The sequence below is a fragment of the Benincasa hispida genome, chromosome 4 (genome assembly GCF_027475165.1).
Source record: "Benincasa hispida cultivar pf3 chromosome 4, pf3_genome.v1.1, whole genome shotgun sequence".
Lineage (NCBI taxonomy): Eukaryota > Viridiplantae > Streptophyta > Magnoliopsida > Cucurbitales > Cucurbitaceae > Benincasa > Benincasa hispida.
The window spans coordinates 61,728,370-61,754,325 of record NC_143481.1 but is presented as its reverse complement, the minus strand read 5'-3'; the positions used below and the strand labels follow the sequence as shown (position 1 = coordinate 61,754,325).

Here is a 25,956-nt window from a genome sequence, read left to right as displayed (position 1 = left end):
GTAACAACATAAATCCCAAACATTTGTCTGTCATTTTCTAAGAAAAAAAGACAAACAATACATTACTAATTGTTCTACTAATTATCAAACTTAAACAAAAACAAATCACAATAAGAAATATAAAAAATATATTTAAAAAAATCAAAATAAAAATCACAACAAGGTAAATTTTTTTAAATTATTTTTAAACATAACAATAAATTAAACTTTTTAAATCCATTTAAAATTAATTTTTCAAAGTTAATACTAAAAAAATCAAATATCATAAGAAATATATACAAAAATCACAATAATTTTGTATTAAACTAAAATATTAAAGCTTTTAAACTATATACATCAATTTTTTAAACACAACAATAAGGTAAACTTTTTAAAACTATTTTTTCAAATTTAATACTAAAAAAATCAAATATCATAAGAAATATATACAAAAAAATCACAATAATTTTGTATTAAACTAAAAATATTAAAGTTTTTAAATTATAAATATCAACTTTTTAAACATAACAATAAGGTAAACTTTTTAAAATTATTTTTTTTTCAAATTTAATACTAAAAAAAATCAAATATCATAAGAAATATATTAAAAAAATCACAATAATTTTGTATTAAACTAAAAATATTAAAGTTTTTAAATTATAAACATCAACTTTTTAAACATAACAATAAGGTAAATTTTTTAAAATTATTTTTTCAAATTTAATACTAAAAAGATAAAATATCATGAGAAGTATATTAAAAAAATCACAATAATTTTGTATTAAACTAAAAATATTAAGATTTATGAACATCTAAGTTTTTAAACATAACAATAAATTAAACTTTTTAAAACTATATTTTCAAGTTAATACTAAAAAAAAAAAATATATATCATAAGAAATATATTTAAAACAATTACAATAATTTTGTATTAAACTAAAAATATTAAAGCATAAACATCAACTTTCTAAACATAATAATAAACTATACTTAAATACAAACAAAAACAAATAAAATATAAATAAGATTAACATGTTGGTATAACATAATATAAAAAAGATTAACACTAATAATAACTAATAAGATTAACACTGATAGAGAAAGAATTACTAACATCAATATGTAAATATTATTGAATTCAACAACTACTAAAAATTCAACATGATAAATCTACTAAATATAAAAAAACTAGTAATAAATAAACAGTAAACTTACAAATTTAATAGTGGTTTTACTTTTTTTTTTTCCCCAAAGTGACAATGGTCTTTCTTTTCTTTACTATTTGTTACCCGACAACAAAAGCTATGGAAAAAATAAACTATTATGAGAATATGGATCTACAACAAAAACTATGAAAAAAAACAAAATATTATGAAAATATAAGATTTTTAGGAGATTTAGAACAAAAAATGGAGTGATTTTGTTGTTGTTGTTGTTGTTGTAAGTTTTCAAAAGAGAAGAGGTTCGATAGAAAGCAAAACTTTTGGAGAAGAAGATAGACAGTTTTTCGAAGAAGGTAGAGAGCAATGAAAAAGGCAGAAGTAACTTGTAGGTCTTTCAAAGAAGGTAGAGAAGTTGTGACTTGAGAAATGATAAGTGAGAATGGGAGAGCGGCTTAAAAACTTGTAGCTCGAGTTTCGAAAACTCGACCCACGGGAATTAATTTGGTCAACAGCTCGGGCGATGGGATGCATGCCAATGAGACGAATTGCTGCGCATGCACAACAACAACTTTAATTAGGTCGAGGGTTGAACCCTCGACATGTCTTTCAAGTAGGTCGAGGGTTGAACCCTCGACTTCCTCTTCAATTTTTTTTTTGGTCGAGGGTTGACCCTCGACATAATATTTTATACTTTTCCCAACCTCAAAATCTCCAAAACAATTACAAATCTCTAAATACTTTCAAAACAACCATATTTCACTAGATACTTTTCATAACCACAATATTTAAAAAAAATATCCATGAATTATCCATCATAGCTCATATCAAATTCTCAATTTACATATGGTTGAACTAAAAAAATATCATTTACAACATTATTTAAATGGTTGTAGAGATGACTATAACAACGTAAATGTCGTACTTTTTTTTTTATAAATAATATCGGTACATTCATTTTTATACCTTCCCTCCCCTCCCTTATAATAATCAGAATTAAAATATTTTAAAAAACAAATAAAAATAATTTACCCATCAAATTTTGATCGGATAATTTGGTAGGATGGACTCATTTTAACTATTTTTCTTCCTTTTTTTCCCCTCTAAACCGTAACCCCTACTTCACTGACAACCTCCCTCCAGTTGCCAGCCAGTGCACCTGCTCCGCCGTACGCCGTTCCTGATCGACGCTGTCTCAGCCACGTTGCATTATCAGCTGCCGCAGTCTCATCATTCCGACAAAATCGCTGCCACTCCCTCCCTCTCACATTCTCTCACCTCTCCGAGCACTCGGAATTATTTATCTTTTTTGTTTTTCTCAGAAACACAGTGGTTCAACCCCTAACCTGCTCCGTTGGTGAGATAGCACCGCCGCCATTCATTTTTAAGATCCCCAAGGTTTTGATTTTTTTTTTTTTTTTTTTTTTTTAAAAAAAATTTTGTTTCGTTGTTTTTTCTGTGCATCTCCGAGGATTTTGGTTGATTTATTCTTCAACCAACGTTCAAGTAGTCCAAACGAAAACATGAAACTAAGGGAAAAAACAAATACAGATTGAATTAAGAGGGATGGACAAAGCAATTGGTTGGCTATAAAAAAGAATCGAAAAGCTGTATTTGAAAAAGATTGAGTTATCAGTTGACAAAAAACAGCAAACTACAATGGAGAAACAAATTGAACAGAGTTTGAGTTTGATTGAATGACGTTGATTTTGCTTGAGTATATAAGAAACTGTCGAGCCAGATGAAGTTAAAAAAATCTTGCATATGCTATATCTCTGATCTCAAGCATTTAAAAGTTAAATTCTGACTAGTGCATTTGCCTTTTGTTCTTCTCTTACAATGAAAAACGAGAGTATATATTTTAGATGAGTTACAGTATTTAAAGTATTCAAAAAATTGCATTCCTGATTGTTTAGCAGAGGGTGGTGATGGGTGGAGTCATTCTAGGCTTGCCAGGTCCTTGGGCGGATGATAATCTTGAACTTTCTGATCATTATACTACAAAAGTTGGTGGGCTTCCTGTAAGTTGCTGGTTAGATGATATCCTCAAGCATGAATACATTTTTCTTTTTAATGGTAGTTGCAAGGTACATTTGATTATTGCTTTAAACAGGACTTGCCTTTTCAAAATGTCAACCCCACTTTGCTAGACTGTTCTCAGTGTGGAAGTAAATTATGTCTTGTTTTACAGGTGATTTTATTTTATGTTTTTAAAATTTGCAACTTTTCCTCATCATACACTTCCTCTTTCTTCATATTTTACTTTCTTCCATTCTGTTTGAAAATTTTTAATTAGTTATATTTAAGGTAGTTGTGTTTTCTTGAAGCTTTATGCTCCAGTTTCAATAGAAGGAACAAAGATAGATGAACGCCTCCTCCTAGTTTTTGGTTGTCTAACTCCAGAATGTGGGAGCAGTTCCCTTGGGTCAGTATTAATTTTTCCCCTATCTCTTTGGCTGATGGAACGTCAGTTATTATTGCTCTAATGGTGAACTTTGGATTTCCTCGCTTGGAGTGTGCAGTTGGCGAGTTCTTCGTGTTCAAAAATCATGTGACCAGGAGTTCTCCAAAGCTTCTCAAGAAATTTTCCCATTGACAACATCAACTTCAGCTCCAAAAACCAACTGGTGGGAGCAAGTGGATGAGGAAAGCGAAGAAGAAATGGATTTGGAAGAGCTACAAAGGGCATTTTCAGAGGTTGCAACTAAAGTTTCTCATGCCAAGGGAACTCCTAGTAAATCCAACTCTAAGACTGTCACAAAGAGCTCAACTTTGAGCCCAACAAGAGTTGTTGATGTGAAAACACCAGGTGTGGCATCTGGACAATAAGAAAACTCTGTACAAACTTCATTGCTTTAGTTTCTTTTTGTTGGTTTTACAACTAATATTGTTGCAGAGCATAAACTTGACCAAGGCTAGTGTAGTCCAATTGGATTATCTTTTGGTTTGATTTCATGCCTTGGTACTTCTTAGCTGCGTGCTTCCAATTTTTATTTTTATTTTTTTTTAGAATGAACTGCTGTCATTGATAAAAAAATGAAGCAATACAAGGACATACTAAAAACCAAGCCCACAAAATCCTCCTAGAGAAAGAGTTTTCAGCTACGTAAAATGTTACCTAGGGAATAATTATAAAAAGTCTTTGAAATTGAAGTCCAAAGGGAGACATGGAAGCTCACCAAGGACAAAACTTCACTAGGATCCCTATCCACAGTCCACACCTCTAAACACTCAGTTGTTCCTCTCCCCCAAAGATCCCACAATAGGGCACACACTCCCGCACACCACAAAAAAGCCCTTTCTCTAAGAAAGATGTGCACTATCCTATTCTTTTTTTATTATTATTTTTATTTTTATAGGAAACAAGAAATATCAGTAACTAGTGATTTTAAGGTACTAGAAAGGGATAAGAGATCTCTTATAAGGCTAAGGAAGTTACAGAGCCTGAAAATAAAAAAGAAAGAACCTAAAGACATTCAGCATAGATTTCAGGGAAACCCTCAACTCGCTGGAACTTGCAGCAGTGCCTTATACAGACTAGCATGGGAGGTCCATTTGGAAATTCAAGTTTCCCTTCCCCAATTATGAAGACGTTTTATAAAGTCCCAAGTGTTAATATCCTCCTTCCAGATGTCAGCAATGCTTCGTGTTTCAAGTTAGCTGGAGAGGAAAGGAACCAGTTTTGCTAAGAAAAACCAGATACCCAGGAGCTCTCCCACCCTGACTTCAAGAAAGTCCAATTCTTGCCTGTAAAAAAACCAAGGGGACTCTTGGAGATGAATGATTTTTTTTGGACTCAACAAAAAGAATCATTCCACGTACATACACACACACACACACATTTTTTTTCTGAGTACACTATGCTAAAGCTGGTTTCTGCAGTAGAGGTTTGATCCATTTAGAGCGAAACAGCATTTGGTCCTTATTTCCGTTCCTAACCTCCAAAACAAACAGGTTTGAGTGTAGTTCGCCAATTAATAAGACAGGTGGTTCTTGCATTAGCGACATAACCCACTCAAATAAAGTATCTGAAAATCTGCACTGTTGTTCACTTTTTACTTCACTATTTATTTGTTTAAGTTTTGGATTTAGAAACACTTTTAATGCTATAATACATCTATTTGTTTACAGTGGTACCATGCTTTTATATCTATACTGAAGATGAACCATCATCGAAGGATATCTCTATCTGTTCCAATTATGCATCACTCTCTATAAAGGAGAATCAAAGTGATGCGGAGGATTCAATACAAGAAGAAAAGTGGTCAGAAGAAGGTTATGAATATGACAAGGCTCTGACTGCTGATAGAACTTACCTGAAGTTCAAGAAGAAATTGGATGCATATCCAGAACAATGTTTCAGGTATTGTATTGCGCTAATCTACAAAATTTTAACGTGTAGTTATCTGCTTATCATCTTATTATTTATATTTCTGTTTACCGTGGATTGACCTGGTGGGTAGAAGTTGTCATGTTTTTGATATTAGGGCTTCAAATCTCTTTTTATCTAGGATATTAAATAGCTCACAGATCTTCTGAGATCAACTACAAATAGTTTATGCTGGGCTCATTCATCTTAGATTTTTTTAACCAAAGTTTCATTGAGGGAAAAAAAATGAAAGAATATACAGAAATAAAAAAATCTGAGCTCACTAAAGGTAGCCCACTAACAAAAGAAACTCCAATGAAAAACAATATGGCCGAAAGAATAGTAACAAACAAACCTTCATCACCTTTGGCATTCTGCCAGTCGAGCCTTAGAATCCTTCCTTGGACATGTGCCTTAGCGTGTTCTGGTGTGTCAGCCAGATCCACACTTTTTCCATACAACATTCGTGTCTGCGTGTGTGCAAACATCTGCTTTTGCCCTTCCTCAATCCACCTTATGTTTTATTGAAATGTGATGACCAATTATCATTTCTTTTCCGTGGTCATTTGTTTTTCTTGGAACTCTTTTTCTAGAAAACAAATGCTCTTAAGGGAAGTTCTAACTTCAAAAAATTTAGATTATGTTCATTTGCTCAGTTGTTCTTTTTTGGTTAAATTACATATCCTGTCAACTTAGTCCTTGATTTTTTTTTAAGATAAATGTTTATTTTTACTCACTAATTGATGAATCCCAAGTGTGGCACTTTGTATCTTGAAATGGTAAGGTTTATAGTTGAGCAGTTAGGATGGATTAGGAGTGAAGAGGCAAGTGATTGGGTTGGGTCAAGCTTTGATACCTTTCAGGCAAATTCCATTACTTGTTTCTGAATTCTCATATGCACAATCAATCTCTCAAATTTCTCTAACTGCATCATTTCATTCCAAATTGTAGGAAATGGGTGTCATGTTTACATTTCATTAACGAATCTTAAGAGTAGGGAATAAAACTTTTTGATGTTACAAATGTAGTAGAGACAATATAACTATATGGACAACAGTCGCAACACATCTATTTTAACCCAAGTTTTAAGCCAAACTATTTGAAACTCTTTTACAAGTGTTGTGCCTACCTCACATACTAAAAGTGCTGAGAGGACAAGTTTTGGTGTACGGTTTTGCCCATTAATTATTAACATCATTCAGTTGATCAACTATCAATATTTATAAAACTGTTTTCTTTTAACATTTTGTTCTCTATCTTCAGGTACTCGTTTGGCGGGAAGCCGATTTTGGCAAGAGCAGAGGATGGAGAAGCTGGAAAGTGCAAGGCATGTGGTGGATCAAGGCAGTTTGAAATGCAGCTAATGCCTCCACTGCTATATTTTCTTCAGGAAGCAGCTGATGAAAGTCAAAAACAGTTGCTGGAGACCTGGAACTGGATGACGCTTTTGGTACATACTTGTTCTAAAGTGAGTTATCTTTTCCCTTTTGCTAGTCTAAAGTAGGTTGATTTGGCCTTTGTCTGAAAAAAAAGTGTTCTGAAGCATTTAGAAAGTCATTCTAAATAGGCCAGTAAATCTTAGCCCCCTTTTATACGACTTTGGAGATGGTAGAGGAGTAATACTAATATCTTCGTTTAGTGATGCTGATGCATTTATCCTCATTCACACACAACACATTGATGCTTAAAAGTAAGAGTGAACACTAAAACAGACCAAATCAAGATATTGTCAAAACCGAACAAAAAAATTTGGGTTTTACTGAAGCATCAGTTCGGTTCTGTTTAAAATTATAAGGAAACTGAAATTTTCAGTTCAGTTTGGTTTTAGATTTGAAAATTGAATCCAAACCAAATATTTGCGGTTTGGTTCGGACCGAACAGACGATTCGGGTTCTTTTTCTTTTATTTTTTTGAACATTTTTGGTTTGGCTACCAAACAAAACCAAACCAAACCATAACACCTACTTAAAAGGAAAACTTGCTTACTCTTAGGCATATTTTTGATCAACACATCTAATATATGTGATAGTTTGCTCTTACTAATTTTGGTAGCTGAGTAGATAAGACACCAATTAATAATAGGTCATTGGTTTGAACTCTCCCCCTTTCACATGTTTATTTTGTGGAGGTGATGGTTTAGATTATTTATTCACATGTTATTTTTGGTTATTTATTATTTACTAATTTGTTGTTCTAGTTGTGTACTTGTGTATCACGGCCATTACCGTACAGTTATGTGATAGGCCCTTTATAATTAGGAAATATGAAAGGAAAAACAATAGGAAGAATAAGAGGAGGGCACAAATGTAAATGAGGAAATAGAAGGGAATAAAATTAGTTAGAAGAGGAGAATGGTGTGGGGACCACATGGGAAGAGTTTGTTACCAAATTTAGTATAAAGCAAGGGGAGGGGAGTGAGGTAAGGGGAGAAGATTTTGATCAGTAAATAGCTTGAGAGCTTGTGTAAGGAGAAAGTCTCGGCTTCCTAGGCCAATTTCGAGCCAAAATAGTAAATATATAACCGAGTTCTATCAATTTGGTATCAGAGCCGTTCCTTCTTGGGAGGGGTATGGTGAAGAAGATGGAAGCAAGAATGACAGCAGTAGAAGAATACCTGACCTTACTACAAGTAGGGATGGAAAACCAGATGGACCAAAGGTTCGTGGAGATGCAGCAGGTCACCGAAAACATCATGGCTGCCAAGATAGAAGCACTGGGAGAGACGCTCGAGCAGAAGATGTTGCGGGCACTGGAGGTTTGGTCAAAGAAAACGGAAGCCCCCGGAGACGGGGAGTTGAGCTCGTCCGAGTGGACTGTGACGGATAAGGGAAAACAGTCGACGATGGAAGATGGCAGGGAGAGGAGAGAAGTGCCACTATTCGATATGAGATTGAGGAAATTAGAGATCCCCATCTTCAAGGGAGAGGTAGGAGAAGATCCGTTGGGGTGGTTTCATCGGGTCGAGAGGTATTTCATGGTAAACCGACTATCGGAGAAGGACAAAATCGAGGTTGCAATATTGTGTTTAGAAGGGAATGCACTGGAATGGCACCAATGGGAAGAAGAAAGGATGCCGATGGACACATGGGCTAAGTTCAAAGAGCAGCTGCTGTTGTGATTCTTACCGGTTAAGGAGGAAGATCGTCGAGCTTTGTTCCTCACACTGAAGCAAGAAGGCAGCGTTCGAGCGTACCGGTGGCGATTCGCGCAACTCTCTGGGCCGTTGAAGGATCTTTCGGATGAAACATTGGAGAGTAAATTTGTTAGCGGGCTTAAGAAGGATATACAAATTGAAATGTGGATGTTCAAGCTTATGGGGCTTAAGGAAAAAATGAGGATGGCCCAGATCATCGAAGACACGAAGGAGGCCTGAAGAAAGAAATGGGGAGGGGGCGGCCCAAGCCCATCGAAACCAACCGGGACCGGGGCAGCAGCAGGCCTACCCCGAATGATTAAAGTTTGGGAATTATCCCGTAATTCTTTAGCTGGAATCGACTTACCCCGAACGATTAAAGTTAAGGGAGCAATCGGGGACAGAGACGTGATTGTTCTCATAGACAGTGGGGCATCCCATAATTTCATTGATAAGGAGCTGGTAGTGGTCCTTGAACTGCCGCAAACACCCACGACAAGCTACGACATAATGTTGGGGACAGGAAGCTCTGTCCGGACGACTGGCATTTGTAAAGGTGTAGTTCTGAACCTCCCAAATCTTTCTATTATTAATGACTTCTTTCCCTTACCTCTGGGCAGTGCCGATGTGGTTTTGGGGGTCTAAAGGTTGATGACGTTGGGGCGGGTAGAATGTGACTGGAGCATGTTTGAGATGGATTTTCAGATCAGAGACTGGAGACTGCATTTAAAAGGAGACCGAAGCCTGATGAGAGCACAAATATCCCTTAAGTCTATGTTGAAACTCGTCAGAGAAGAGGGACAAGGAATTTTGCTCGAGCTGAATTCACTTCTGACCAAAACAGAGGAGCGCCAAACAGCGGAGGGGAATCATCCTGAGATCTGGGAGGTTTTGCAGAAGTTTCAGTCAGTGGGAGGACTTCCCCCAGCGCGGCGCCACGATCACCATATTGAGCTGAAACCCGAAGCAAACCCTGTGAATGTCCGATCATACCGATACCCCCAATTCCAGAAAGATGAAATCGAGAGGCTGGTGGAGGAGATGCTCATCGTCGGAGTTATTCAGCCCAGCACAAGTCCATTCTCCAGTCCAGTGTTACTAGTGAAAAAGGACGGCAGCTAGCGCTTTTGTGTGGATTATAGGTTTTTAAACCAAGTGACGGTACCAGATAACTTCCCCATTCCGGTGGTAGATGAGCTTCTTGATGAGTTAGCTGGAGCACGAATCTTCTCCAAGATCGATCTGAAGTCAGGTTACCACCAAATCCGGATGGCACCCTCAGATGTCCACAAAACAGCATTTCGAACCCACGAAGGCCACTACGAATTTTTGGTTATCCCATTCGGATTGAGGAACGCCCCATCGACATTCCAATCGGTAATTAACGATCTCTTACGACCTTATTTATGTAAATTTGTGCTGGTTTTCTTTGATGATATCCTAATCTATAGCTCCTCAATCTATGATCATGTCCAACACTTGTCTCTTGTGTTGCAAGCATTGGAAGACAACCAATTGGTGGCCAACCTCAAAAAGTGCACATTTGCAGCCAGCCAAATTGATTACCTGGGACACATGATCTCAGCTGAAGGTGTAGCGGCCGATCCATCAAAGATTGAAGCTATGATGCACTGCCCCACCCTTACCTTTGTAAAACAGCTAAGGGGATTCCTTGGGCTAGCCGGATACTACCACAAATTCGTAGCAAACTACGACACCATTGCATTTCCATTGACCCAATAGCTCAAGAAGGAGAAATTCCGATGGAATGAAGAAGCTCAGACGACCTTCGAAGCTCTGAAGCACAGAATGGCACAACTCCCTGTCTTAAAACTCCCCAACTTCAACCGAGTGTTTGTGGTGGAGACGGACGCATCAGAGATAGGAGTTGGAGCAGTACTGATGCAAGAGGGACAGCCAATAGCATACTTCAGCCGAGCACTTCCACCAACACATCGCCTCAAAGCCGCGTATGAATGGGAATTGATTGCTATAGTCATGGCTGTCCAAAAATGGAGACCTTACCTTTTGGGCCGAAAATTCACCGTGCGCACCGACCAAACGAGCCTCAAGTTCTTGTTGGAACAGCGGATCATCACTGGAGAATATCAGAAATGGGTAGCCAAATTGATCGAGTATGATTTCGACATAGAGTACAAGAAAGGTTTGGAGAATTCAGTCGTTGATGCATTATCCCGACTACCTTCCGCAATGGAACTGACCATGTTAAGTATGATTGACTTGCTTAATCCAGTCGTGTTTAGTAGCCAAGTTGAGCAAGACCCGGAGTTGCAAGGTATTCGAGAGAGCATACGGACAGGACAACCTTACCCACAAGGGTACTCACTCAAGGGGGAACTTTTGTTGTACAAACAACGGATCGTACTACCACCTCAATCCCCAACAATTCCACTACTACTCCAAGAATTCCACAGCAGCCCGATCGGAGGTCACAACGGAGTGGTTAAAATGTACCAACGGCTCAAGAAGGAATTCTTCTGGAGAGGTATGAAGGCACGGGTAAGAGCTTTTGTGGGAGATTGTTCGGTTTGTCAGCAAGCCAAGTACCTGTCTTTAGCGCCGACAGGGTTACTACATTCGTTGCCAATACCAGAACTTATTTGGAATGATATCAGTATGGATTTCATAGATGGGTTGCCAAAATCCGAGGGACATCATTCTATCTTGGTGGTGGTAGACCGTTTGTCCAAGTATGCACACTTCATCGCCCTCCGCCACCCATATACCGCGGCCACAGTAGCAGGGGTGTTCCTTCGAGAGATCGTGCGACTACATGGAGTTCCCCGGAGCATAGTATCAGACAGAGACAAAATCTTCACTAGCCTATTCTGGGAAGAACTATTCAAGCTAATGGGCACTCGGTTGAAAAGGAGCACATCATACCATCCACAAACGGATGGGCAAACCAACGTGGTCAATTGCGGACTAGAAGCTTACCTCCGTTGTTTTGCCATGGGAACACCCTCACATTGGTCTAAATGGTTGGCATGGGCTGAGTATAACTACAACACATCATACCACACAGCAATCAAAAGATCACCCTATGAAGTGGTCTACGGCCGACCGGTACCCCCATTAGTCTGTTATGAGTCCAGAAACGCAGTGGTGGGGGAAGTGGATGTGCTATTGAAAGATAGGGATGAAATGCTCAAGCAACTCAAGAGTACACTAGAAGCAACTCAACAACGAATGAAGGCATTAGCGGATTCTAAACGACGAGAGGTAGAATTTGAGGTCTCGGATTGGGTGTATGTCAAGCTTAAACCATACCGTCAAAGCTCCCTACTAATTCATAAACATCCAAAGCTGGCTCCACGCTTCATCGGTCCTTTCCAAATCACCCCCACCGCCCCCCCCCCCCCCCCCCCCCCAATGTGAGCATACACCTAGTACTTCACGTTTCACAACTAAGGAAAGCCGTAGGTACTTTGATGCCTAGAATCTCTACACCACCAGCATGGCAAGCAGAAGAACAAATCAAGCCTCATCCAGTGGCCGTCTTGGGGATTAGGAAGATTGGCACCACTATATTATCACCTACTGATTTTGAGGTATTTATTCAATGGGAAGGACTGCCAACCGAAGATGCAACATGGGAAAACGGAATACAAATCGCTGAACAATTTCCAGATTTTCACCTCGAGGACAAGGTGGTATTTTGGGGGAGGGTAATGATAGACCCCCTATAATTAGGAAATATGAAAGGAAAAACAATAGGAAGAATAAGAGGGGGCACAAATGTAAATGAGGAAATAGAAGGGAATAAAATTAGTTAGAAGAGGAGAATGGTGTGGGGACCACACGGGAAGAGTTTGTTACCAAATTTAGTATAAAGTAAGGGGAGGGGAGTGAGGTAAGGGGAGAAGATTTTGATCAATAAATAGCTTGAGGCTTGTGTAAGGAGGAAGTCTCGGCTTCCTAGGTCAATTTCGAGCCAAAATAGAAAATATATAATCGAGTTCTATTATTATGTTACCATATGATTTTCTGATATTGTTTCATTATTTAAACTACATTCTCGTTCATGTTTATGTGTTTTCTTAGAGCTGTTCACAATCTTGTGAGAAGTCAGATGATGGGAACTGGATCATTACAGAGGAATCCATATTTGTGCAATTCGAGAAGCCTTTCAATGGCCCTCCAGAAGTAGTTGGCTTCTTCTCCCCCACAACATGAGCTCGATTTCAGGACCGAGACATGGGGTGAAAAGTTCACATCAAATTTTATCTGCCTGTATATCTCAAGGGAAAATTTTGTGGGGTTTGTAATTTAATGTAGTATTAGTTCTTATATTGAACGTTAATTTGGTTGAATGATTGATTTGATCGTGTTCATAGTGAGAATCTTATAATGCCATAATGCATGCTTCACAAATATGATGTTTCAAACTGTTTATCAAGTGAAGAATTATATTATTTGGAGCGGCAAATATGCTTGGTACATTTTTTTTAGAGTTATTTTGAAAGTGTTATAAACAATTGTCATTCAAAATCATTCTAGAAAACGTTTTAATCACTCAATTATTTAAATGTTAAATATTTTATACTTTTAAATACAATTTTTATATCATCAAAATTGGATGTGGATAATCTTTTTTAGAAGAAATTGGTTTTGGATAGTTAAAAGCATGTTTTAGGATGATTTTAATCATATCTAAATATGTTCGGTGCATATATTCTTTTAGAAGTTTTTAAATCACATTTTTAATTGTTATAATTTTTATCACCTTAAAAATGATTCTCAATCAATGTAATTGTTAAACTCAAGAAAAAGTGTTAAAACTCGAGGAAAAAAGAAGAAGAAACAATTATTATTAAGAGAAATTTTGTCAAATAGACTCAATTTTAAAGGTATATTTTAAAAAATTGTCTCAAATAACTTCTATTTTTATTTGTGGGTTTTCATCTCTTTTTCCCCCTAAATTTGAACTTATCAAATTACCCTAAAATTAGTTATTATTATTTTTTTATTAGTAAATTGAAATATTTGAATTTTCGAAATTAGCAGGTTTTAGAAAGGAATGTATTTGTTGTTTTTGTTTTTGTTTTTTTACTTTTATTTTTAATTTCGAATGGAAAATTGGAACTTTACTTCCCTTCATAAATTTCGGTTGATAAAGGTGGAAAATCAAATGCAGTATACCGCATTTATTGAATTTGTTTTCTCCATGTTTCATATTCTTTCAAGAATGATTTTTTCACCCTTTTTCATATTTTTCAAGATCATAATATAATTTGTGCTACCCATTACAATTTTCCTTTTCTAAAAGCTACCCTTAAAATTTTGTCATTTGTATTAGCCTATTTTCTAGAATGTGGTACAAAACTGAAAATACGTTATCACTGGCAATTAATTGTGCTAAGAATTTCGAGTTTTCCCTGTACAACAATTAAACAATCAAACTATTTATGACGACACTTTTTAATGATAAACTATCAAATTGTTACAAGACATGCAAGGATTTGGCCCTCACTGAAGCCTTCCAGAGGGGGAATAACTATACAATACAAACAAATATACATAAATATTGTTGATGCATATAAATTTGCTTGTTACAAAGCAGGAAGCTGAGCCAGCCATGGAAGAAGTTTTTCATGCACTGATTCAGGTCTATCATCATGAGGACAATGTCCTACTCCTTTCAACACAAAAAGACTTACATTTGGAACTTCCTTACTTAACTTCGAGAAGTACTTCCCAACAGGTCCATCAAGTGGAGTGAATGGATCTTCATCTCCCCACAAAATCAGAACAGGCACGGAAATTTTCGGCATTAGTTGAACCGGGCTTGGCCCTGGTGGCCCTGTAACGATTGAAACGAAAGCGTCAAGCGCACCTTCGTCGTTGGCTGGTTCCACAATTATCTATATTTATCAATTCAAATATGGTTATGGTTAGAACATCGTTAATCTGAGGAAGAAGAGAGGTGAGCTGGGAAGAAGGAGCTCATACGTCTATCAGATCTTCATCCACACTTTCCTTGTTTCCATATACGGACAACAAAATGTTCCTCAAGCTATCTCTACATAGAAATATTACACTTTTTATAATTTTAACTAAGAGTGCAACAAAAAACTGAAAAACCCAACCACAATTCAAACAAATCCAATGGTTTGGTTTTTTAGTATAAAATTAGACATATTGATTTGTATTTGGAGAAAACAAAAAAATATTGGTTCGGATTGGTTTTTTATTTGAAAAACCAATCTAAACTGAATCAAACCCATGGTATATCATAAAACAACCTCTAACATTAGGTATCTTTTAGTATTATAATTATGACGGTGCATATATATATTTGTTGTTTAGAAAAAATACCAATTATTTTGACACTTGTATGTTTCTTTTTTAAAATATAGTGCCAAGAAAAAAAAACCAAAAATATCAAATTCCAATCTATAAAAAAAAGAAATAGACCCCATTTTAACTTCAAATTAGGAAAAAAACCAATTCAAAATAAAAGTGGGAAATAAAAATAAGAATTTGGAAGAAAAAAACATAAAACACCAAAAACCGAAAACCAAACCGATAATAAACTGAACCAAATAAAAACCAATCCACTAGTTTTGTTCTTTATTGGACATTGCTTTGGATCCATTCTTGGTAAAACCATTAGTTTGATTTGATTTCTTTCTTGGTTGGCTACAAAACCAACAAAATTGAATCAACTATCGCTCCTAATTTTAACTCCATTTAGATTTACCCACATGAAAACAAAAATACCTCTTCTTCACACGTTCAAACAGCGCTGAAGCAATTACTCGTTGGTTCAGTAAGAAATCGAACAGCCAAAGCAATGGTAATAACAGTTTGATCCTCCAATCGTCGACAATTGCTTTATTGTTCATACCACCAGCACAGTTTAAGAGAACAAGTCCTCGAACTAGATTTCTACTGGAATCTGGTTTTTGGTTAAACATAAGAACACTTTGAAAAATCAAGAGTGCTTTCTAAAGATTTATTCCTAAAAATGTTGGCTTGACGCACCTGAAGCAGCGATCACGCAAGCAAGGCTTCCCACCGAGTTACCCACTAGCACAGTTGGCTTCTTAATGACTTGATCCACGAAATCTAATATCAACTGTCACCATTGAGAAAGAAGTCACATTAACGATTTCCCATTGATCGATAATGAAAGGTCTTTGTAAAATCAAATACAAAATTGAAGCTTCCATCTGAACATACATCTGCCCATGTTTCCATGGTATATGCAAAGCCGGCAGGCTTATTGGAAGCACCAAAGCCAAGAAGGTCGATGGCATAGACAGTTGAATATTGAGACAATGTGCTAATATTCCTGAAGAAATCTCCAAATAAAATATCAGGTCTCGCTGACATGCATGACATGAACAAATCTCTGAATAAAGGCATGTTGACTGTTTGATGTATGATCCAGTCGATCGCTGGAATTTCTGTGAATAAATTGGTTTAATGACAGTCCACAACACCCACGAATGGCTTGTACTAAAATTGCCAGAACTTACTGGATTATGGATTATGGAGAGAGTAAGAAAAAAAACCCTAGGAAAGAAGATAACTCGAGAAATTATTTTTCTAAAAAATGCAAGAATGTACGAAATAAATAAATAAATAAATCACAATGAAATATGGGGCCAAGCATACGTCCCATTCAGGAACAGGATGAGGTAGCAGTACTTTTTACTAGTGTGTAAATTAATGGTTTACCATGTCTAATAACTAAGGTTGACATTTCATAACCATTTGGTTTTTAAAATTTATGGTTGATTTTTCCCAATTTTTTACTCATGATTTTCATATTTTTTATAAACATTTGAATTTTAACCAATTAAAAAAAAGTTTGAAAACTACTTTATTTTTCAAAATTTCACTTTCATTTTGAAAACATTCCTAAAATGTATGACAATAAATCTTAGAAACTGATAGATGGAAGTGGGGTTTATAGGCTTATTGAGCCTAAAATACTCGATATGGTTATTCAAGTCTTACTTCGGTTCAACAATCCAAGTATTAGTAAGTTAGAAAAAGGGAAAATACCAGCAGAAGAATCAACATAGTAACACACAAAGGGTATAGTGGTTGGCTATTCAGGCCTCGACAAGTCATTTACAAGTAGAATTGCAAGCTCAATCGCTCTACTTCCTTCTCTCCTCCCTGCCCTTTTCCCTCCCTCTGCAACAAGCACTCTCTCCTCTGGCATGGCCATTTTTTAATTTGTTGCATGCCTTCCATAAATGAGTTTAGTAGCTAATCGAATACATTAAAGATATTATCGTTAGTTTGGAGTTTGTTGTTACTTTGATATTAACTACCAAAAAACCGTCAGAAGGAAGCTATTTTGTGTAAGCACTTCAGATATACTATTGATTATTCTTTTTTATCTTAACTTTTATCATTAAAAAATGAAAAATGAAAAAAAAAAAAGAAAAAGAAAACCTTTGTTCCTCGTCCAAAAATAAACAAGGAAAAAAAAAGGAAAACAGTTATAAACTTTGGATATTTGGTAGAACCCAAGAAATGACAAATCAAAAGAACGAGCAGACCAAAGGATGGTGCATGAACTGCCTGCTAGATAAAACAAAATGTGAAGAAGATACAAATTTGCAATTTTTATTCAAAAGTAAATTGCAACATTTTGTGGCATCATTAGTAAAATAGTATCTGAGAATGTTAAGTTGGATCGTTGAAAGGCAATGTCATTAGCAATATTGACCAAACATTTTTTTTTTTGATAGAGAACCGAACTTCTATTGAAAAAGAATTGAATATGTAAGGGCATCCAGCAAAAACAAGCCTGCAAAAAAGAAAAGATCCTACTAATGGAAGGGACTCCAGTCAAGTACAATTTTTTTTTTTTTTTTCATAAGAAGCTTGACTCCAACAAGACCTAACCAACAGTTAACAACACCAAATATCTCCACAAAATATTCGAAGAAAGGTAGAGAAAGAAGCACAAAGGTCACAAAGGTCACCGTTAAAAGATAAGCCCCACTACCAAAATGCCCCATGTTAGACTTCTTTAACTGCAGTGAGTTCAGAAATGCACCAAGGAATTCAGACATGCATCAAGTTAAATCAGGTGACACTACTTGAAGAACAAGAAGCAGCGACTTTTTTAATCCTTTTAAAGTTAAGCTTTAGATATGTGAGAAAGCTATAACCTTTAATTTTAAAATGTCAATAAAGTGAAAAGAAGGATATGGACCTTCGCCAATGGGGAATAGAAGCTCCAAATCCATGAACTAAAAGGACGACAGGAGGACTTGAACTTGATTGTGGTTGCTCTCGAGAAGGTTGATAGTGAGAAACAAAATAGTTTATGGAGTATTGGTTCCATTGCCACTTGTTGGATCTCTCCCGTATTTCTTGCACCTCAAGAGCAGGTCCAATGCACACAGATGCTGAGGACGTTGCAGTAATCACAGCTGCTTTTGTAGATGGATTTTTGCTGAGACCAACAAACCGTCCTGCCCAGTTCCTGTGTCTGATAAAACAGTTCCGATTTCCCTGAATTATTTTCTGCAAATTCACATGCAGCTGCAATCAAATGAAGCCTGAATGTGGTCCCGTTACTCTTATCCCCATTTTTACCAATAAATTTCCCTACTGCTCGCTACTTGTTAGTTTATTTGTTCATTTGTTGTTACCATTTAAAGGGCAATGGATGTTAGGTTAGGAGAGTCTTGATATGAGTTATTGATAAAATAAACTTATTTAGAACAGGTAAACATTTTTTACCCAATCCTTCAAAAGGAAAAAAATTGAAACTCTGTTGTCATCAATAAGTAAAATGACCTTTCACCCTCAAAAGTTGAAAAAAAGAAACAGGCTTCTCGCAATCTCAAAGAAAAATCCTAAATCATCTTGATTGAAAAAGAAGAGAAATAGGACTTCTCTGATCTCATTGACAATAAAATTTACATTTTAATCCTCTTCTCCAACTCTTATCGCCATCATGTTGGATTTCCTTGTACTCCATCTCTCTTACATCTCTCCCAATTAATTTATGCTAGAAATCCACGATGAGCTTGCAAGATGAAAAACCATTGCTGAATTGAAACTTAAAAAATTGAAATTATTGAAGAAGCCAGAGTTTGCATTAGAGATTTTGATGTTCAGTCGACTCTGAAGTATAGGATTTTTCATTGAAGGCTTTTTCATTGAGGATTTCTCTATATATATATAGGATTTTTTTGTTGAAGGGATCATGCGTAGCTGAACATAAAGTAATGGCTTTTGTGCAACGTCGAAAAGGTCCTAATGTAGTGGGATCGTTTGGATTGTTACGCTGGCAAAAGCTTCCTGCTCTCAAGCCAAACCGTGCTTCTAGCTCTAACGGGACCCAGAAGAGGCATTTTTGGACGAATCCTGCAGTACGAGCCTCATACAAAGCTGCGCCCCTTTAATATGATGAGAAAAAGAGGGGCAAAGCTGCAGGCGTCAAATGTGATGTTGTACCTGGTCGTTTAAATCAGATCTCCATTTTGGTACAACGAGGAGTTTACTATGGTCAGTGCCGTGAGATTTGTGGAGCTAATCATGCCTTTACAGATTTGGTCAGGAGGAAGAAACTTATAATATCGTAGCTGCTCATGGATATTTTGGCTGATTGATCTTTCAATATGCTGCCTTCCTCTGGTTCACCTCATCTATATGGAAGAAACCTTGTCAAAAGTCTTTTCCATTGTCAAGATCCTTGTAACAGAGGTATCCCCCTATTGCATGGAGCAATATAGTATCTATTTAAATGCGTTCGGATGCCTCCTTCTCATAATTCGAATGTATATAACCTAGCCCTCTTATAACTCCATCCCTAGATAGTCAATTACATTGATCCTCCCTGTAAACCTATCTAGCCCAACAATTGAGCAGCGCTGAGGTTGAGGGTTCAAGTCCCTCCTTTTGCTCAAGGCTTCGTCGTTTAGTGGTAATGAGTAGAGTGCATTAGGGTTGGTAAGGGGGCCGGGGCGGGGCGGGGGAGGGTTCCCCATCCCCATCCCTGCCCCCATCCCCACCATTTCAAGGTGGGGACGGGGACGGGGATTCCCCGTCGGGGAAACGGGTCCCCACGGGGACCCATTCCCTGTTTTCCCTTTTATTTCCCTATGAGGATTTTTTTTTGTAAAATTATTTTTAGTTTGGGCTTGGATACTTTAGTTGGGCTTAGATTGGGCTAAATTAAAAACCAAGCTAAATGTAAAAAGTTAAATACCTAATATATATAGAGAGAGAAAATATTTAAAAATCTAATTATATATATAGAAAAAATATTTAAAAACCTAATCGGGACGGGGGTGGGGTCGAGGACGGGGTGGGGACACCTTCTCCATCCCCGCCCCGTCCCCGGTTCGGGGACCCTAAAGAGGTCCTCGGTTTGACCCCATCCCCTGTCAAACCGGGGATTCCCCGCTCCGATTGGGTGGGTCCCGCGGGGAATTTTGCCAACTCTAGAGTGCATAAGTCAGCAGTAGTGCCTGCATTTTGTTTGGCACCGATTGCCACATCATCACGACTTTGGCCACAAAGCCCTATCAAAAGAGGCGAAAAAGGGGTTTAGAGTCGCCTACATGCGCATCTAGTGATGTGGCTTGGAAACAAAATACCTTGACCATCTTCCGAAGAAAAAAAGAAGCTCGCCCCTATCTCTAAAAAGGCGTAAGCACTTCACTTGATAGGGGATGAGATTCATTCACTTGTATTACTATTAACACTACAAAAAGCTCTGGTCTTAACGCCCTTACTACTGTTGTGCAGCCTTTCCTCGGGTTCGTAGAGAATAGACTCCGAGACAAGAAGCTGACAGAGAAGCAAAGTTCTTGAGGGGTGAGCCCTATGACTAAAGATACACGAGCTCCTCTACACCCATTTCCGTATGGGTGTCCTTTTCCAATTTGACCTGGGATTTGTATGATTTTGACCGAGATGAATTTTCTAAGTTTGGCCAGAAATTCACCAAGTTGGATTCAATCTAGAGTGTTTTGGAAAACTCTCTTGAGCACTCAGGCTCCAAACTTCAACTAGGAACTCTCTAATGTGTGCATAGGTGCCTACTTTTTGCAAATTAAGCTTCATGTGCAAATTGGTCCTCATGATGGCCTACTTTGTGACTCCACCTTTGTTCAAGATTTCACACATGGTTAAATTCTACAATTTAAAGATTGTCTGAGAGATTGGATAGATTGGCATAAAATTTTTTGTGAATATATCAACCCCTACCCTAAATGTTTAAACAAATAACATCTTGCTAGTGCTAGCGATAGTTTGTTGTGTCATTATGTAAACCCAAATTACCTCTTGTAGTTCCTTTGTCCATATGCCTTTGGCTCTCTATGAAGCATCTTCTGAAGATTATTTGGTTTTAGAGTTGGGTGGGTTCATTTGCATCTTAGAAATTCTTTGAGAAGTTGGCTATGTGGTTCACCTTTTAGAGTGCATTTTAGAGACAAGGATCTTCTTGCATTTTACCTTTTCAGGGAGTTATTAGTTAAGAGTTCAAAAGTCGGTGTTGTCAAGTCTCATAATGCATTTATAAGTTGGGTGGGAGCTCATATGCATCTTAGAGAGCTTTTAGGATCTGAATGGGGTACCTCAACTCTGAGGGCCTATTTGTTTTTCTGGAATGTGATAGAGTTTGGAATGGAATGGAATGTAATAAAAAACCCATGTTTGGATTGAGCGTTTTGTATCCGATTTGTAATACCAAACTCATTCCATTCCCACAGTTTTCAACCCAACCCTCTTTCCCACCGTTTTCACATTTCACGATCCCATTTCCATTCTGCTCTCGATATATTACGCATTCCAACACTCTGATTCCCAGTAATCTTGATTATATTTCAGCCTCCCAACAACCCCTTAGAGCATATTCTGGAGTCAAATGGTGGTCGTCTTGTGCATCTTAGAGTGTGTTTTAGGAGTTGGCTTTTACATCTTAAGGTATAGTTACATTAAAGTACATTTAGTTCCTTTGGAGATATCTGATAAAATCGGAATGATAAGGAGAAGACTAGAGTGACCCCTTCATTAAATTTGTGTGTCAAGTAAGGATCCTTATGCATCTTAAAGTGTGTTGAGAAGTGTGAGGCATGTTTCTTTTAAATCTGAAAATGCAATTAGAAGTCGGTTGGGAGCTCTTTTTGTCTTCAGACGTGGTAAGGAGTGTGAGTGTTTTTTTTTTTGCATTATTTGCATGGATAAAAATTTTATAATTATCTCGAATAGATAGATTAAACGTGATGTAACTTCTAATTCTATGATCATAGGAGTTTATCATTCGAAGACAGACTCAAATATATTAGCAAATATTATGACGAAGTGTCTACCAAAGGTTTCTGAGTTTGCTACCAGGTAAAAGTCCTCTTTAACCCTTGGTTGAAGGTGATGATGAAATGTAGCTCTTCTCTTGTACTACTTTTTCTTTTATATTATATCCCGTTGTTTAATGCCATGCCTCACTCAGCTCCCATAAGCTAAACCGTTCTGCGTATCACTCTCTCTAAATAATCTAACCCTAATTCCTTCGACTATTCGATAACAGACAACGCACATCGCAAAAAAATTCAAAGCACAGGCAAAAAAGTTAATTCAAGAAAGAAGTGATGAACAGTGAACTCACCCGAGCACGTCGAACTGATTCCGGCGGGGGAGATAAGGTATCTAGGACTCCGAAACTTGACTGAGAGAGAGGCCTGCGAAGTACGAGGGAGGTGGAGGCGGAGCTTGAAGGGGCGTGAGAAGCATCACTGGAGCCAAGCTGTGAGAGAAAGGAAGAAGCGGAGACGGATCCCAGCGGTGCAGCAAACATTGGAGCGTTGAGAGTTGAGAATCGGCGTAGAATGGAGTGGATGAGGGAGGACTAAGACGAGCGTAGTAGCAGCAACCATTCAGAGCTCCCAAATGCGATCCTGCAGATTCAGTGGGACCGAGTCGGTTTCTGCTTGACTGGAAAACATACACGTATGACCTACGGAAATTAGTTAGGATAATGACAAATTACTTTACGTTGATGTAATATTCGAATGAACTTACCCAATATAAACTCGAGCACTTGGAATAACTGTCTTGCTCTCCATCTCCAACTCTATCTTCTTTTCCTCACTCACAAATCACTTTTCTCTCTCTTTCTCTCTTCTTTTCTTCACTCACAGATCACTTTCCTCTCTTCACAATTAGAGCTGTCATCGTGGTTTTTCGTCGAAGTTGATCGTGCGAAAGAAGAAGAAGGAAAGAGACAAAAAAAAAAAAAAAAAAATAGTTTCACCAAAGTTGTTAGGCGGAGAAGAAGAAGAAAAGAAGAAAACAAAAAATCACTCGTCGGAGAAGAGGAAAAGAAAAGCAAAGAATTCGAAAGAATGACAAATGATCTAATTGAAAAAAAGGATGGAAATGCCCTTTTCATGGATAGCCGAAGTGCATTTATTGCTATTTACTAGACAAGATTTTTCTATATTTTACAAGCATAGTGATGGAGAGAATTTGACAAAATATATATTAAATAGTGCGTTGGAAAGAGAATCATTTCTTATATATTATTAATTAGTTGATTTTTTTTTCATTTGTAATTAATGTGATTTTATTTTCCATTTGTATGTATGAAGCATTTTTTTTTTTTGTCCTTTAGAAGGAATCATGGTTATATTTTAAATATATCTTAGAACATTGTGTTAGATGTTTTCAATATCCCAATTTATAAACCATAAATTGACTCAATGTTAAACATAAATCATAGTTTATATTATAAATTTCATTTATATCACATTATATATTATATATTCCGTTGAAGTAATCACAAATCTCAATAAATCAAAATGTAGCAATAACTTCCTAACAAAAATGTAATTTAAAATTAATTTAACAACTTCAATTTACCACACTATATTATATATCATAAAGTAGGAAGTCTAAATAATAATAATAATAATAATAACAACAGTCATTCACACAAAATTTATATAAAATAATCAAAGATATCACAATATTTTATAAAAAAAAATCCTACAATGGAGAGAAATATACTCCGATATATAAATCACAAATTGATTCAATATTCAACCCAAATCATAGTGTATATAATAAATTTCATTTATATCGTAGTATATATCATACATCCATTTAAGTAGTAAATTCCAATAAATCAAAATTTAATAATAGAAATGTAATTCAATATTAATTTAACATTTCAATATACTACGGTATATAAATCACGGATGGATCAATGTTCAATGTAAAACATATGTATACGCTTATGTATCACAAAATAGGAAGTCAAAATAAAAAATAAAAAAAATTGTCTTTCAAAATAAAAAAATTGTCTTTCACACCAAATTTATGTCTAATAAACAAATATATATCATAGTATATATTAATGTTGGTCTTTTTACCCTTAATCTCAAATTAATTAATTAATTAATGTTCTAATGATAATAAATATGAATTAATTTATTAACAATTTGAGTGTTTTGAAGTGACTTAACGAAAAAAATTCCAAACTGATGATATGTGCAGATTTTTTTTTCTTCCATAAAGTGGGCCAATTGATAGGTGCCATTTGGAGCATAAGAAGAATGACATGATGGGCTTTTGATTTTTGGATTAATTCTAAAAAGAAAATAAATCTAATATTATTTTATATTTGGGTTTAATGACTAGTTTTGTACACATGATAGACATTTGCTTTTTGTTGGGTTTTAAAAGAAATGATTTTAAAAGATATATATTATTACATTATTTTTTGTTTGTATTAACGGCTAGTTGAGTTTAAACCTCAACCATTCAATTTTCTTTTTACAACATTCAATGATCCAAATTGAATTTTGGTTTTTACCTACCTCATCTCTTTTTAAACTCTTTATCTTATCCAAAATTAAAACAACAATTTTTATACTTCTATTGTTACTCTCTCCAAGCTTCAATTTTATTCTTTTCATCTTCTTCTTGAGAGAGATTTATGTATTGTGAGGGTTGATTTGTTATGAGCTTAACATTTGTAAATCTACTATGGTAGAGAGTTTGTCAAATGTGTTACTTATTTTTTCTAAACAATTGTAAAAGTTGCTCTTGATCTTAAAAAAAAAAGTTGTTGTAACGGTTTGATCCTCAATCGTGGAAAGGATTGGGTTTGTTCTTGCTCTCGAAAAAAGAACGTTGTAGCGGCTCGACCCTAAGTCGTGGAAAGGGTCAAGTTCGTAATGACATACTCAAGAAGAGCTTGAGAAGTGGATGTAGACCAATTGTGCCGAACCACTATAAAATTATTGATATCAACGATTAATGTTTTATTATTGTTTATTACATTAAATTAATTGCAATATTTGTTCTTTAAATTAATTCATATTGATTTGTTTTTATTGGTAGTTTTAAATTTTCTATATTCATTACCAATCTTTTTATTATAATTAAATAGGATGCTTTAAAGTATGATTTTTATTTTCTTGTTTAATTCAAAGTGAAAATAATTTCATGAATTTATTATTTAAATTACTTATTACCTAAAATTATATTCATTTGCTTAATTGGGTCCACGTTAGTAAAAGGTTTCATTAGTTTTAATAAACCCTATTCAACTCCCTCTAGAGTGTCATACCAATCCTACAATAAAAAATTACAAAAGCTTAAAAAAAATCAAAGGGTTCTTTTTGGCACTGAATCTGGGCGTCGAGGGTTCCTTTTGTAGCGTGAGGCGGCAACACGAACGGATGTGTGTCAGATCTAAAGATTGGACATGCAGTGTGAACGGAATGGTAGATCTGAAGATCGGATGAGTGGCAAGGTGGACTGAGAGAGGTGGCGGTGAACTGCTGTAGACGATGTGGATTTTAGAAAGAGAGAGCTGTATGAGAGTTTTCTAGAGAGAGAGAGACAGACTCCCTCCCTTGGCAATGGCTCCGGCGATGAAGAACAAAGGAATCCTCAGACGACGAATAGGATAACAGCAAACGATCAGATAACAACGATCGAACAAAGAACAAAACCTGCAAAACAAAAGCTCGTTATAGGCTGAGTTGTGGAGCTTGCTCTCTTTAAGATGTTTCACGGCTCTGCCCAAGTGTGCAAGCAGGTCGGGATATTGCCACGTCGTCCCCAGGATAAAACAACCCAAAAAGAAAATCCGATCGAAAATGCACCATTACCGACCATATACACACTCTTCTGACTGAATGCTTGGAAAATGGAAGCCGGAAAAGACAGTAAGCAGAAGAAAGCGATGGAAGTGTAAGAATTGTGTTTTTGAACTTAGAAGGAACTATAAGAATTGTGTAATTTTATTAAAGAAACACACACGCACACCACATCCAGCTGGACGAACGACGGTGCGC

The 25,956-nt window shown here is 36.3% G+C and overlaps 2 protein-coding genes across 10 annotated transcripts; one reads left to right on the top strand and one right to left on the bottom strand.

The window, feature by feature from the left end:
- Nucleotides 1–2,154: 2,154 nt before the first annotated feature.
- Nucleotides 2,155–13,091, top strand: LOC120076522 (programmed cell death 2 C-terminal domain-containing protein). 4 transcript variants are annotated; one of them, XM_039030374.2, is made up of 8 exons: nucleotides 2,155–2,537; nucleotides 3,059–3,160; nucleotides 3,253–3,330; nucleotides 3,467–3,564; nucleotides 3,662–3,948; nucleotides 5,271–5,502; nucleotides 6,772–6,976; nucleotides 12,707–13,091. In XM_039030374.2, the coding sequence occupies exons 2-8, from the start codon at nucleotides 3,068–3,070 to the stop codon at nucleotides 12,836–12,838; spliced, it is 1,125 nt and encodes a 374-aa protein (XP_038886302.1). In that variant the 5' UTR covers nucleotides 2,155–2,537; nucleotides 3,059–3,067; the 3' UTR covers nucleotides 12,839–13,091. The 4 variants fall into 4 exon arrangements, with proteins under 4 accessions (XP_038886302.1, XP_038886303.1, XP_038886305.1 ...); XM_039030375.2 differs by having other exon boundaries at nucleotides 2,196–2,537; nucleotides 3,056–3,160; XM_039030377.2 differs by having other exon boundaries at nucleotides 2,205–2,496; nucleotides 3,056–3,160.
- Nucleotides 13,092–14,051: 960 nt separating this feature from the next.
- Nucleotides 14,052–23,107, bottom strand: LOC120075359 (alpha/beta-Hydrolases superfamily protein). Of its 6 annotated transcripts, none has more exons than XM_039028671.2 (8): nucleotides 22,670–23,107; nucleotides 22,257–22,582; nucleotides 17,847–18,178; nucleotides 15,848–15,959; nucleotides 15,650–15,743; nucleotides 15,386–15,563; nucleotides 14,615–14,684; nucleotides 14,052–14,526 (listed from the first exon to the last, which is right to left on the bottom strand). In XM_039028671.2, the coding sequence occupies exons 2-8, from the start codon at nucleotides 22,443–22,445 to the stop codon at nucleotides 14,215–14,217; spliced, it is 1,287 nt and encodes a 428-aa protein (XP_038884599.1). In that variant the 5' UTR covers nucleotides 22,446–22,582; nucleotides 22,670–23,107; the 3' UTR covers nucleotides 14,052–14,214. The 6 variants fall into 6 exon arrangements, with proteins under 6 accessions (XP_038884599.1, XP_038884601.1, XP_038884600.1 ...); XM_039028673.2 differs by having other exon boundaries at nucleotides 14,052–14,465; XM_039028672.2 differs by having other exon boundaries at nucleotides 17,847–18,160.
- Between the last annotated feature and the right edge of the window lie 2,849 nt (nucleotides 23,108–25,956).

Coding starts and splice junctions, on each gene's coding strand:
- LOC120076522 (XM_039030374.2), top strand. CDS start 3,068: ATGGGTGGAGTCATTCTAGGCTTGCCAGGTCCTTGGGCGGATGATAAT. Junction 3,161..3,252: donor CAAAAGTTGGTGGGCTTCCT/GTAAGTTGCTGG, acceptor TGCTTTAAACAG/GACTTGCCTTTTCAAAATGT. Junction 6,977..12,706: donor TGGTACATACTTGTTCTAAA/GTGAGTTATCTT, acceptor GTGTTTTCTTAG/AGCTGTTCACAATCTTGTGA.
- LOC120075359 (XM_039028671.2), bottom strand. CDS start 22,445: ATGTTTGCTGCACCGCTGGGATCCGTCTCCGCTTCTTCCTTTCTCTCA. Junction 15,564..15,649: donor TTGCGTGATCGCTGCTTCAG/GTGCGTCAAGCC, acceptor ACCAAAAACCAG/ATTCCAGTAGAAATCTAGTT. Junction 14,685..15,385: donor TTTGAACGTGTGAAGAAGAG/GTATTTTTGTTT, acceptor ATTTCTATGTAG/AGATAGCTTGAGGAACATTT.